General features: G+C 39.8%; 1 protein-coding gene across 1 annotated transcript in view; it reads left to right on the top strand.

The window, feature by feature from the left end:
• Positions 1 to 14,619, top strand: part of rttn (rotatin) — a 175,102-nt gene that overhangs the window by 119,502 nt on the left and 40,981 nt on the right. Inside the window, exons 33-36 of the mRNA XM_078398650.1 lie at positions 2,435 to 2,627; positions 4,520 to 4,608; positions 5,334 to 5,451; positions 6,611 to 6,809. Of these exons, the coding sequence (XP_078254776.1) occupies positions 2,435 to 2,627; positions 4,520 to 4,608; positions 5,334 to 5,451; positions 6,611 to 6,809 (599 nt within the window). The remainder of the gene's footprint in view (positions 1 to 2,434; positions 2,628 to 4,519; positions 4,609 to 5,333; positions 5,452 to 6,610; positions 6,810 to 14,619) is intronic.

Genomic DNA, 14,619 nt, shown 5'->3' with positions numbered 1-14,619 from the left:
GTCAAACCATGATTCTTGGCCCACCTATTTGATTTGTACACTCTATGTTCAAATCTTTACCTAGTTGCTGACCCACCCTTTTTTCCTGAACTGACTACAGGTCTCAACCCCTAAAGACCATCACGAAACTGATTGCTGAATTTCTCCACCTGCACCACCACACCACTCCTCCACAACTCCTGTCCTAAACTAAATCTCACCCATTCACCTCAAATCTGTAGATCGACACAAAATGCTGGAGTATCTCAGCGGGTCAGGCAGCATCTGTGGAGAAAATTGATAGGTGACATTTTGATCTGCAGTCCCTTTTTTTACACCTCAAAGCCATATCCCACATGGGCCTTTGACCCATCATCCCTGGGCCCTATCTATCCCCACCCTACAATCTAAGCCACCCCGCACTCCAGTGTGCGTTCACATTGAAGCCAGTATTTGATTGTCTTCACCAACAATTGCTTTGCCTAAAACATATTACTTTTTGAAGTGGTATTTGGGTAAGTGATTATATAAAGAAAGAGAAGCATGAGCAGTTGGATTTTTTTTTGCATTGGAGCTAAAAAAGCTAAGGGGAAAGCAACAAAGTTCAATGTTGTGAAGTGTTCTGATGAGGTAAATGGTTTGAGATGACATCAAGACTACAAAGAATTAAATGAAACACAAGTTGAAATTAAAGGCCAGTCTAGTGATCAGCTCACAGAATGTTTCTTATTCATCAGCACAAATAGGAAACTCGTGCTGCATTTTCCCATGGAGTAGAATCCAAGTATGATAACTTGAAATGCTGAAAATTCAACTAAGTACTTCCCCTTTACAAGTGACACTTTGTGCCTCCTTCACAAGTGACACTTTGTGCCTAGGATTTTTTTTCCACATCAGACACACATAATGATCCCATTTTCTCTGCACCATCCATTCAGAGTACTGATGTGAGAAATTAGTTTACAAAACATTTCTGAAATGTATCCGTGGCCATGTGGTTTAAGCAGGCCCCAACTTAATACGTGAAACCCACATAATTTGGTTCCCTTTCATTTATTTCGCTAGCTTTTCTCCTTCACATCCCACACCCAACTTCAACCTTTGCCTATCCAACCACCACCAATCTTACAAACCCTGAACCATTTGATGTTCCTTGAGGTCCATATTTCATTCCGACCTCTAATCTCACTATTGATCCTTGACCTTCATCGCTCCAACCAATGTTTGTCCCTGTGCTCACGGATTCCTCCATTTACGTCAACACAACTTTCCTACCCACTGTCTCAGCCACACACGCTTCTCCATTCAGTGATCTTAATCCATTTTGTTATCAACCACTGGTTTTTGGCCTATATGCCCCATCCTGGCCATTCTCCCTCATGGTTTCTTACTCTAGACTTCTCTGTTTTAGACAATTTTCTTCACTCTCTCACCTTGGTAAGGTCAGTTCAGTACATTGGGCACATTGGTTGCTACTGATAATTTAAACAGTTGTTCTACAACCAAAGTTGGCAACTGCACAGCAATGGATTAGTGTACCTCTGCCGGCCAATGTATTCATAGACTAAATCTTTCTACAGTGTGAAGTACTACTTCATAAGTAGTTGGTGAAAAACCCAAAATGTCTATTATATTGCTTTTGGGGATTTTCTGAAGAACACTGATTAAAGTAACATTTAAAAAAAAGGAATGAGATTGGAATCTGATTCATGCTTAAAAATGTAAGGAAGGAATTGTTTGCTTCGGCTCAGTTTATACTGTTATGTTATACAAGAGCAGATAGCAAATTGCTTTGTGCATTGCAAAAGGGAAAGACAGTCAAAGGAAATCAAGGAAGTGGAAGAATGAGACTGTAGGCAGAATTGAAGCTGAATGTTGATGTGAATGCTCACATGACTTATCACCCTATACACTTATCATTGCATCTCCTGGAGTGGTAACAGATGTTGCTCAGAATATATGACTCTCCCACTAATTTCAAGAAATAAAATAGATTGCAGCCATTACTGATGAAATTAGTGTACTAACTACAAAAAAATTGTTGGGAATTTCTTGCTGAACAATCATATTTGCACATCTGGCAGTTTAAAGAAAATGGTGTTTAAAGTGTGAATGAAGTGAAAAATATAATTCCTTCCAGTGACCTTCTGTAGATCGGAATTTATTTGCTTAAATTGATGAATTGTTTGATTTTAAATGTGTACTGCAGTTTGAATGATAATTCTCCCAAAAAGCGAAATGTCTTTTTGGATTACTGAAACCTTTGGTATCAAATAATATCTGATAATTAAAGAAATACAGCATCAATCTATATGGCACCCATTTGCAACTCTAAAGATGATGAAATGTGTTTAGGAAGTCTTATGCAATAAGAAATGTCCACTTTGTTGTTGCAGTTGCTGTGAATTTAAGGTTTTGCTTTAATTTTTTGCCTGAAGTGTTTTTCTTCTTGTAGAGCCCCTGTGTTCACGATGAAGAGTCTGGCTTATCACTGGTCGGACTGCCTGCTCTCCAGGCTCTGTTGTACCACTGCCAGTTCTTTGAGCGTGTAGCTCATATGGCAAAACACTGCTACCAGGGAAGGTACATGTTTGATTTAAACTTCCCAAAAACTACGAGCAGTAGTTTGCTCAGCACCACTTTAGAAGGTAAGAGTTTTGAGAATATTTTATTTTCAAACTATTTTATGATTTATTATGTATGTAGAATTGTTGGAATATATGGCATTGAAGTAGCCATTTTACCAGTTGTGTCCGTGATGTAAAATGGCATTTCAATTTCCAGTTTCAGCATCTGCCACTATACCTACTGTAGATATACAGCTCAGCTTGATGAAATTTATTGTATATTCCCTCATCTTGTGTGCACTTCCCAGATGCTTTGCCTCAGGACTGAATTCCATTTGCTGATTTTCTGCCCATGTTCTTTGAGACCTTTTTGCAGCCTAAAATGATGCCAATTATTATTGTATAATCTGAAAACATCATAGTCTGAAAGCATCTGATTCATATCTGTTGAGTACAATCTTGAGGTTTTTTTCCTAATTGAGTGTACTTTTAATAAGCATTATTGTCTGACTTTTATTGCTACCATATCTCAGGGGACCAGTAAAATTCAGTCCTGTTCATGAGCAATTGCATATTGCATATGATTTTACAACAAAGTCCCGGAACCATTTTATTTCAGCTTTTTATTTTTGTATCTTTGAATTACAATTCAATACTGCACACAATACAGATGTGAGACCACATCTGGAGAATTGTGTGCAGTTTTGGTCTCCTAATTTGAGGAAGGACGTCCTTGCTATTGAGGCAGTGCAGCGTAGGATCACGAGGTTAATCCCTGGGATGGAGGGACTGTCATATGAGGAAAGATTGGAAAGACTGGGCTTGTATTCACTGGAGTTTAGAAGGATAAGAGGGGATCTTAGAGACGTATAAAATTATAAAAGGATTGGACAAGCTAGATACAGGAAAAATGTTCCCAATGTTGGGGGAGTCCAGAACCAGAGGGCCACTGTCTAAGAATAAAGGGGAGGCCATTTAAAACTGAGGTGAGAATAAACTTTTTCACCAAGAGAGTTGTGAATTTTGTGGAGTTCTCTGCCACAGAAGGCTGTGGAGGCCAATTCACTGGATGAATTTAAAAGAGAGTTAGATAGAGCTCTAGGGGTTAGTGGAATCAAGGGATATGGGGAGAAGGCAGGCACAGGTTACTGATTGTGGATATGATCAACCATGATCACAATGAATGGCGATGCTGGCTCGAAGGGCCAAATGACCTCCTGCACCTATTTTCTATGTTTCTATGTAATTCAGTTTAAACTCTTGCCTTGAATTGTTTTTAGTTTAAATCTCTCTCTCACAAAGCGAATTTACAGAAGACTCTGCTTTGTACTGAATGGGTCAGGAGAACACATTATTCGGCCATTAGCGTAATGACTATACTGCAATGTTTCCATTGTATGCTGAATAGTTACTGTATCGTGTATCATTCAAAAAATAGATAACAGAATAGATAAACATAAGTCATACCAGGGAGGTTTAAAAAAAAATTGTAACCAAAAGTCATTAAGATTGAATGTAATGGAAGGAAGCACTGTCAATAAGCATTAAACTTTTCTAAATGGGTGGGTTATTTCTTGGGAAAAAATAAAGGGTAGCTTTCTCAATGTAAAAGGGATACGAATATTTGTACAAATTAACTTGAGCATAAAATCATAGACTTGATTTTGATCTCATTGTACACTATGAAATGATCAAAATATATTTAGAATCCTTTTCAGGAGCCAGCTTTCAAAGCTTTCAATGTGATTAGACTGATGAACTGAACATTACCAACTGTCTTTACAGTCAGTAAACACAAAGGCATGTAAATGTCCACAGTGGGGGTAACTTATGAGGTTATAAATATATATTGACTGCACTTGTAGAATCAACAACATTCTGTACAAGATTCTGTACCTGCCACTATTCATATATATAAATCTACATTTACAGATGGATTTGATAACCAGTGATACTTCATTTTCTTTCAACAGATACTGACCCACTGCAGTATTGGAGAGCATCATCCAGTCTGTCAAATCACAGTCAATTGTCAAGTTTTCCATCAACATCAAGTACTGTGGTATGTAACAGATCAATGAATGTAAAAAATATTTCTGAACACATTTATTTGACATCCATCCACCACCCTTTGTGCGAAAAAGCCCTTTGTGCATTTAATGTATGATGGTGCCCGGTCATGTGCAGTACTGTGTATTTGTGCAGTATATGTATATTTGTGCAGTATATGCAGTACTGTATATGTGCAGTACTGTATATTTGCTCCTTTTCACTACACTGGTGCCCAAAGGGTGCTTCATGTAATTCATGCCAAAGGAGACCTTCACTCCACATGTGATGCTATCTTTGGCATTGTCAGGGGATCTGCCTGGGCAGGTCTCAGGCTTGGTAATTCACCTTAGGTGCATGCTTATCTCTCATAGTATCAACACCATGAAACCCCACAACACTATCACCATTCCTGACCCTGAACCTCTAAATATCAAACCAACCTTTGTCACTCCCTATCCTTTGCTAATCCAATCCAATACTCCACTCCCCTGATTGCTGGATCAACCCTCTTCCCCACCTGAACACCACTGACTGCTGCATAAATCCTTGCCTTTTCCCAATCATTAGCCCAAACATATCACCAGTCACTGCACTACCTGATGGCCCTGTGCTAATGCCCAGGTCCAGATTTCAATTTTGGTTGAAAAAACATAAAAAGACAAAGGTAAATAATGACATTCACATCTTCACAGTATTTGGTATTGGTTTATGCTTCCTAAACTTTGAAATTTTCAGATTTTGCCAGTCTCATCCTTATCGATTGCTGCATCTGATTTCCATGGTCTGCTGCAGGCGTCGGCTGTGTCTCCTATTCCTATTCTTGAATCTCCCATCAACAGGCTGACAGCTCAAGGTAGGATAAGTTCCCCCACTTTGCATAAAACAGAACATGGAGGACAGTTAGGAACACATTTTGCCCAACCAGTTCTTGCACCTAAGTTGGGAGACCTAATCTCCCAATTAGTACTTTTGGTTAAAATCTGAGAATCATAACTTTCTACCCATATTCCTCCATTACTAATACTGGATGATCCTGTATCACTGGTGGGACAAATACACCAATGATAAATGCCCCTTGTAGGGATTTGCCCTGACAGGTCTCAACACTCCCTTCTCATTCAATTGAAAGCTCTTGACTCCAGGGCAACTAGAGCAATCAAACTCTGCCCATTCTGCGAATACTGTAGTAACAGTTCCCTCTGCTCCTTCCACCCTATATGATCCCTTTGATTAGTTGTCCCAACTTGATCTCTCTTTTCTTGCCAGGCCAATAGTCACCTCATGAACTGCAAGAAGCATCAACCAAATTCACACTTTTTTTTTCTGCATGGACCTTTGCTGGTTTGCTCTGTAATAACACCAGGAGATGAAAGAGCAGTCTTCAATGTCATGGCAGTCAAACTAGGCCTGAGCCAGCAAGTGCGAAGATGAACATGAAGGACAAAACCGATGATGTCTGACCAATGTGCCTGTTACTGCACATTACTCCAGTAACAGGCACATTTACTGTTACTAGAGTTTACCTTTCCATCTTGTGCCAAGAGAAGCAGCAAATATGTATTCTATCCAACCCTTTATAAAAGTTGAATGCAACTATTAAATGTCCCAGTAACCTCTACCCACAGAAGTTAATCCTGCCTTGTAAAATATTTGAAGGTAATTGTTAAGATTTAACCAATAGTGTCCATTCAGCTCATGTCCATTTAAAATCTCACAACTCTTTTTTATTGTCTTTAGGTTTATTATTTTTGTAAATCTAATCTCAACAAGGAAACCTCGTGTTTTAACTGTGTGCTTGCTGTTCAGTATGTCATCGTGTAAAGCTTTCAGGATGTTTTAATTGAGTATTAATCATGATAAGCTACATCTCCTCATGCTTCTCAACCAATCTATAGACTTGTCTGTCTGTTCACATATCATAAATGTGTGAGGCAAATCAGGCATTGTTTACTGTGTATTATTTTAACTTTTGATAAATGCCTTACTGAACCTTTCTGTTGTCCTCTAATAAGGCCAGAGTGAGTCAGAAGTCACAGAATCTCTGCAGAGTGAGAATTCCCATGATTCTGAACTTTTATCAGAGCAATGTGCAGTTGTTACCCTTCAGTTCTTGTCAGCTGTGTGCAGCTTGCTTGCCAACCTACTGGCAGTAGTTCCAGAAGACACATTAACTGCATTCAAGCAAAACCACCTTCTTGCAGCTTTTAATGGGTGAGTGATCTTTGTAAAATTAATTGGGAATTATTAAATTTGCTCGCGATTTCAGATACTGGCATGGAAATTTGCCTGCGAAGAACCCTTTGTTCTGTATCCCACTTTTGAATTGTGTCTTGATAACTTGTAAGGGTGAGGAGGTAGCCACATTATAGCAAGCAATGGGAATAATAGGCTCTCTACTCGACCATTGAGTTTAAGAATGAGAAAACAATAATAGTTAAAATAAAGACAAAGTGCTGGAGTAACTCAGCGGGTCAGGCAGCATCGCTGTAGAACATGGATAGTTGATGATTCAGGTTGGCACCCTTCTTCAGATTTTTGTGTTGTTATGGTGTTGGTTTATTATCGTGACATGTACCAAAAAGCTGTGTTTGTATGCTATCCAGTCAAATCAAATCATACTTGCATGTGTAAATTGGATTGAAAGGAGATACAGAAAAAGAAACGGAGAGAAAAAAGCTACTTTGAGAAAAGTAAAGCAAAAAAAGTAAAATAAAACAAATCAAATTAATTGTATGTCTCCCAGTGAGAATGAGATCCCACTGTTCAAGTCATCATATGGTGGCCCCATCTGATCACTTGACAATTTAAAATCTCAGTTCATATCAAGTGTGTAGGAAGGAACTGCAGGCGCTAGTTTAAATCGAAGATAGTCACAAAATGTTGGAGTAACTCAGCGAGGCAGGCAGCATCTCTGGAGAGAAGGAATGGGTGACGTTTTGGACCGAGACCCTTCCTCAGACTGACAACTATCTCCATCCGGATGGCAACTGATTTTGATTACTAAACCAAGCATGGAAAAAGATAAGAATTAGGAGTGAGCCATTGTTGATCTTACCTATGGCTATTTTCTGGCACATTTATCATTTATCCCTCCATAATCAAAAATCTATCAAGATTGGTTTTGAACAAACTTGATGACGGAGCCACAATAGGTTTCCATTATAGAAAATTCCAGAAACTTATTGCCTTCTGAGTGAAGAAATTTCACATCATGTCAGTCCTAAACGCCCTACTATGACACCTGATTCTAGACTCTATACCCAGGTGAAACATCCTCCATGCATCCATTTAACAAAATTCTGTTTCATTGAGATCTCCTCTTGATCATCTGACTTTAAGAAAATTGGCTTGTCAATCTCTTCTATAAGAGCAAGCTTGCTATCACAGGAACTAGTCTGTTAAATTCTGGTTGCACTCCCTCTATGGTAAGTACATCTCATTTGAGGTTTTTCTGCAGCACTGGATAATGCTGCATAAGAATATTATTTTAAATTCTTTAGATGAGTTACTTTAAAAAAAAAATCAATTGCTGAATATATTTGGGAAAAGGGACATGCTTGCATTTTGCATGCATAAAATCAAAGATTAGATCAACCAATAACTACTTTCATAACACAATAGCATTCTGTTATTCTTACATTTCTTCAAATGTTTTAGAGTATTTTATGTAGCATTTCCATTGCCTTATTCCCAAACCCCTACGTCATCAAAGTATGTTAGTTTTTTTTTGTTATCAGCATAACTAGCAAAGCAGAGCGTATGCTGCTCACAGCATGCTCCCCGGTTAAATCTCTTCACTTCACTTAAAATGGATAAACTCGTGTATTGCGAGAATATGATTGCTTGAGTGTATAGAAGAGAATCGATGATGTTGCCAGAACTGGAAAATATGATGGGTAAAAGAAAATTGGATACATTGGGATTTTTTTTATTTTTGACATTGGATGCTGAGGGATAAATTAATTGAGGTGTGCAGAATTTTCAGTCACCATCATAATCTGGTGAGAAGAATGTTTATTTCCCTCAGCCAAAAGATCATAAACATGAAACACAAAATTAAAATAATTGATAACAAGATTTTCCTAGGGTTGAGAGAAAGAAAAAGTCCCTCAGAGTATACTGAAAGCCTGAAAGGTTTAGGAGGCAGACATCCTTTCTTCCTTTAAAAAAGTACATTGATATTTACTTAAAGTGCTAAAACCTATGTGACAATGTGCTTGAAAACACAAAAGGCATCTCAGCTGAATAGCTTTTTCCTAACCATTGGATAAACCTCTATGGTAAGTTGCATCAGTTCTGTCCTGTGAAAATACTGCAAGCTGTGATTCTCCAAACTCAGCTGACATTTCACCTGCTTTTCCTCCAAGAGTTTGTACAGAGCTGAACAGATGGGGTTGTTATGAATTCTGAGCACAATAAAGATCAGTGTATTCTCCTAACTCATCTGAATATTGTAAGTTGGCTCAATTCATCCGAGATCTTAATAGGCAATTGTCCTGTCTCTATGCAGTAGAGAAAGAGTCATTTATAATTTCAATTTCCCCAAGCATAAAATTTGGCCTGTAGCCAACTTTATTAGGCAACACATTTTTGGGGGAATCATCGCCAAAATCATGGCTTTCCAACATAACTTGCATGGAAGCTAATGCCAACACTCTCAACCCCCTCCCCCTGTCCCCATCCTTATCCCCACATAAAACTACCAGCTGTCCATAGTGTCGTTCACAGTAAGAATCTAGAATTAGTTCATCATCTTATTCAACTTGCTTCAGCCATGTCAACACTATCTATTTTGTTTCAACCTAAAATTAGCAATTTTGTTAAAAGACTGAAGTTGTGGCATTCCAATCCATATGGCCGACAGTAGCGTGTTTCTGCTCTGTTTTAAAATAAAGAATAATCTGCAATTCTCCATGCTTCCCAAAAGGTAGACTTGGGAGCCAAGAGCAATACGAATTTATTTCCTTCCTAAACCTTTTATTCTCCCATGATTTGCTCCAACAGATTACTTGGCTTAGGGCGAGATTTGTACTATCCACGACTTGCTGATCAATAGCCATATTACTCTGCTAGTGCACCATATTGGTTTTGAATTTTAAACCTATCCTATTAGTTGTGTAAGGAGGAACTGCAGATGCTGGTTTAAACCGAAGATAGACACAAAAAGCTGGAGTAACTCAGCGGAACACGCAGAGATGCCGCCTGTCCCGCTGAGTTACTCCAGCTTTTTGTGTCTATCTATCTTATTAATTGACGGATCATACAAATTCTATTCTATTAAGTAAGAGTACTCTGAAACACAATGGGAAATTAACACCTAGAATTGTGGTTATACCCTCTCTTTTAGCCCTTCTCTCACGAGTATCAAGAAGTTGCTTGAAGATCCTCTTCTATACAGGTCAATTGCCTGTGTGTTGGAGTTTATCTTAGACATAGAAGCTGTCACAGTTTTCATTGCCTGAAATGAAAAGTCCTGTAATCAAACTAGTATAAATATATTTCCCATTATTTGATGCATAGGTAATTAAATAACTTTAGAACCCAGGGAGGACATCAAATTGTAGGAATGAAATAATATTTTACCTTAAAGTATCCACATTCAACTAATCCAACAGTTAAATATTAATATCTTTCTAGACAGGAAGGTCCACCCTTGCTTTTACTCCATAAAAAAATTTGCTCTCCATTTGCTCACCACCGTCTCTTCCACCTTCTTTATACAGCCTTAGACAGTCTTTAATCGGTCCCTTTCACCACTGTAACCACTGCAGAGCAATTAAAGTCTGCAAAGAAAGTGGTCACTGCTCTAAACTAGGAAATGTGCAAGATAATTTTGACACCAAAACCTTTCAACGGCAACATGATATTGATTTACCACTTTATTTGGATTATGTTGATTGGGAGGTGAATATCGGTCAGAATAATGTGGAAAGCATCAATACCATATGGTCTTGTGTGTCTGTTTAACAAGACAGGCCTTAGTTATAACAACCTGTGCCACAGTGCAATGTTTCCTCCATACTGTACTTGTGTGTCAGCCTGGATTAATGCATTTACAAAAAGCAGGACAATGCAGTTCTGCAAGTGATCTCTGAAGTTCTCATTCCAGACCTCTGAAGGCTATTTCCAAATGTTAGTGATGCAATGAAAGATGTTAACCGTGCCAACACCAGTCATCCACACCTATTCAACCGTACCTTTAGGACCACAATTTCCTTATTATTGTCACAAACCCACGCTGCCACATGCTGCATTTATTATATCTTCCCACCTGATTCTCCTTTCTTCATTGTTGTTAAGTTATTAATAGACACAGAGACACACTTTAATTTTCTTCACAGGCTTAGAAAATGAAAGTGTGTCTATTAACAACTTAACAACGATGAAGAGAGGAGAATCATAGGTGGGAAGATATAATAAATGCAGCAGGTGCAGCAAGGGTCAACATCAGGAAACTTGCAGGCAACAGCTGGGGATCCAATGCACACACCCTCCGTACCGTAAGCTTATCCCATGTCTACTCAACACCCCAGATTTGCTCAACAGCTTGGGCTAATACCTGCCACACCAAACGAGTTGACACTGTCCTTAACTCTGCAATGTGGGTCATCACAAAGACGCTTAAGTCAACACCTTTGCAGTGGCTCCGTGTCCTCTCTTACATCGCCCCTCCCAGCATGCGTAGAAGAGAGAGGATGTTGAAAGATTGGTGCACCATCGAGGCTAACCCTGACCTTCCCATCCATGCTGACTTGAACAATCTGCCCAACATGCGCCTGAAGTCCCGCAAACCCTTCTGGTCTTCAGCCAAATCCCTGGAAGACTTTGACTCCAAGACTGTGTGGCGCAGAGCCTGGAAAGATGCCAACACCAACAACAGAGAGGTCATCACAGACGCACAGTGAAACCACCGGGATCTGACCTCCATCGCAAGCAATGGCTAACCCTGAACAGGATCCGCACCCTCCATGCAAGAACAGCCCATCACCTGCACAAGTGGGGGATGACACACAGCCCTGCTTGCGACTGCGGATATCCAGACAAGACCATCCCACACATCGTGAATGACTGCTCACTGAGGCATTTCCCTGGTGGCATCAAGACCATCCACCCAGCAACTGATGCTGCCCTGGCCTGGATGTCTACCCTTGACCTACAACTTTAGGCTGTGCACGCCATATGCAAGAAGAAGACTTTCATTTTAAAAGTAACTAGACCAAGTGGACACGTTGGGCCCAAATCTCTCCTGCATTGGTGCATCACCCTCTCCTCCTCCACTCCCCTCTCCCCCACTTCCCTCCCTCCCTGGTAGGCTTAAAACTATTGCGCTATTGTGTACCGTTTTGGCTGTAGTTCAGGAACAAAGAAACAAATGAGAGTTTTAGTATATAGATGTTCTACAAATTGGGCTTAAGTGTTATTTTATCTGGAGTTCTCTTTTCCTTAGTGGAGTTAGAAACCTGAATTCATTTTAAATGTCTCGCATTATGAACATGTTCGTAGCAATTCTCTTCTTCAATTTTACACTTGATTCCGGTACGGCTACAAGCTCCAGACGTTGCTGTAGTTACAGCTTTTGAAGTTGGTTCACACAGAGGCCCAGAAACTAAGATTTGCAGTGCTTCGTGCAAATGGTTACACGTTTCATTATCTCTTAAGATAAGAAATAAAGGAAGTGTTTAAGCAAATGTATAATACAAAGTATCGCTATGTATATGAGATTTGGTGTGACCATAAGAATATTTTTATCATACATTTGTTCTCCAGTAATTATCTGTTTAAAATGTTTCAGACATCCTAATTGAAGACATAGGTCCTTTTAATGGGTACACATTTGCACATATGAGCAGCAGAAACTGATTATTGTACTTTACATTGATTTAAACGTTATAAAACATGACTCCTGCCATCAATTCATGTTATTTGCCTTTCCAACTGCTTTGCATTAATACTTTGTAATTGTGTACAAATAGATGCTTGTTTGGTGCTATTTCTTGTTTGCTGACAAAAGGATAACTTTGGATATATCATATCATATCATATATATTCAGCCGGAAACAGGCCTTTTCGGCCCACCAAGTCCGTGCCGCCCAGCGATCCCCGTACATTAACACTATCCTACACCCACTAGGGACAATTTTTACATTTACCCAGCCAATTAACCTACATACCTGTACGTCTTTGGAGTGTGGGAGGAAACCGAAGATCTCGGAGGAAACCCACGCAGGTCACGGGGAGAACGTACAAACTCCTTACAGTGCAGCACCCGTAGTCAGGATCGAACCTGAGTCTCCGGCGCTGCATTCGCTGTAAAGCAGCAACTCTACTGCTGCGCTACCGTGCCGCCTGTTTACTCTCAATTATAGGAAATGACAGTTCGATGGGAACTCCGCAGATATTTTGACACAATGTTAGTATTTTTGCCTTTGGATTAAACTGTTTTGGATTTGGAGCCTAATTCATTAGTTTTCTTTAGTTGAGAGATACAGTGCGGAAACAGGCCCCGCAGCCCACGCCAGTTCGAGTTCACGCCAACCAGTGATCCCTGCACACTAACACTATCCTATACACACTATCCTATCTCCTCCCCCCCCCCTTTCTCCCTCCCTCCACCCCCTCCCTCCCTAGGAGATAGATTTAAACTTTAAAATGTGAATAACTTAAAAAATATAACACCAATTTCAATTAAACTTCTTCCATTAGCGCCGAAGGGACGGCGGTGAGTAAGGTGGGCCTAAAATTGTCGTGCTATCGTGTACCGTTTTGGCTGTAGTTCAGGAACAAACAAACAAACAAACGAGAGTTTTAGTATATAGATACTAGACCAAGTGGGCCCAAACCTCTCCTGCATTGGTGCAGCACCCTCTCCTCCCCCACTCCCTCCCTCCTCCCTCTCCTCCCCCCCCTTCCCCTCCATCCCCCTTATCCTCCTTCCTCCCCCTCCCTCCCTGTCCACCCTTCCCCTTACCCCCACTCCTTTCCCCTCAACCCCCCTTATCCTTCCTCCCTCCCTCCCTCCCTCCCTCCCTAAGAGATAGATTTAAACTTTAAAATGTGAATAACTTTAAAAATATAACACCGATTTCAATGAAACTTTCCATTAGCACCAAAGGGATGACGGTGAGTAAGGCGCTAGCGTGTACCATTTTGGATATAGTTCAGGAACAAACAAACAAACAAATGAGAGTTTTAGTATATAGATAACTCTGCCTTCAACACCATAATACCAACCAAATTTGTCTCAAACTCCCCACTTTCCCCTCTGCAACTGGTGACCTGGCAAATAATTTTTCCCTTCTATAAAATGGATTGAAAATTGTGTTTCTGTATATATTTATTGGTTGACGAATGTAGTGATATTCAACATAGCCATCTTTGCTGCATCTCACACACAAACATATGAATTAGAAGCACAATGTGTGCGCTTTACCCATTGAATCTGCTCTGCCAGAAACAAGATCAGGATTGATCTGCTTATAACTTAGTTCATAAACTATCAACTTGTACACAATTTTGTATAGGATCTTGATAGTCTTATCAGGGAGCAGGAACTCGGGCTTTTGTCCTGCGTTTCTACGACGTTGAAAGAGAAAGATAATCTTAAATTGAAGATTAAAAGCTGTATCCACCCTCCGAAAACGCATGAAACATAAATGATTTTTTTTTTAAACTGCAGATGGCAGTAGTCTGAAATGAAAGTGAAGTGCTGGAAATGTCCAGTAGATGAGGCAGCATCTTTGGAAAGAGAGGCAGACTTAACATTACAAGTTGAAGATCCTTCATTAGTACCGTGGAAAAGAAAACAAGGTTGTTTTTAAATTGCAGAGAGGATGGGAGGGATGTGTGGGACAAAGATCTTAAGAAGCTAAAGGAATCCAGAGTAACTTTGCAGGAGCCAAGGCTAAAGGTCTCACAAATTTGTGGACACATTGTATAAGCCCATCCAACCAAATCTTACCACCATGGCAAGCACAAAATAATTGTTCAACTTCATTCAGCATTTCACTTTGAGTATCCTGCT

The sequence above is a fragment of the Rhinoraja longicauda genome, chromosome 4 (assembly GCF_053455715.1).
Source record: "Rhinoraja longicauda isolate Sanriku21f chromosome 4, sRhiLon1.1, whole genome shotgun sequence".
Taxonomy (NCBI): Eukaryota; Metazoa; Chordata; class Chondrichthyes; order Rajiformes; family Arhynchobatidae; genus Rhinoraja; species Rhinoraja longicauda.
Note: the sequence above shows the minus strand (reverse complement) of the source record. Positions and strands in the feature narration are given on the sequence as shown.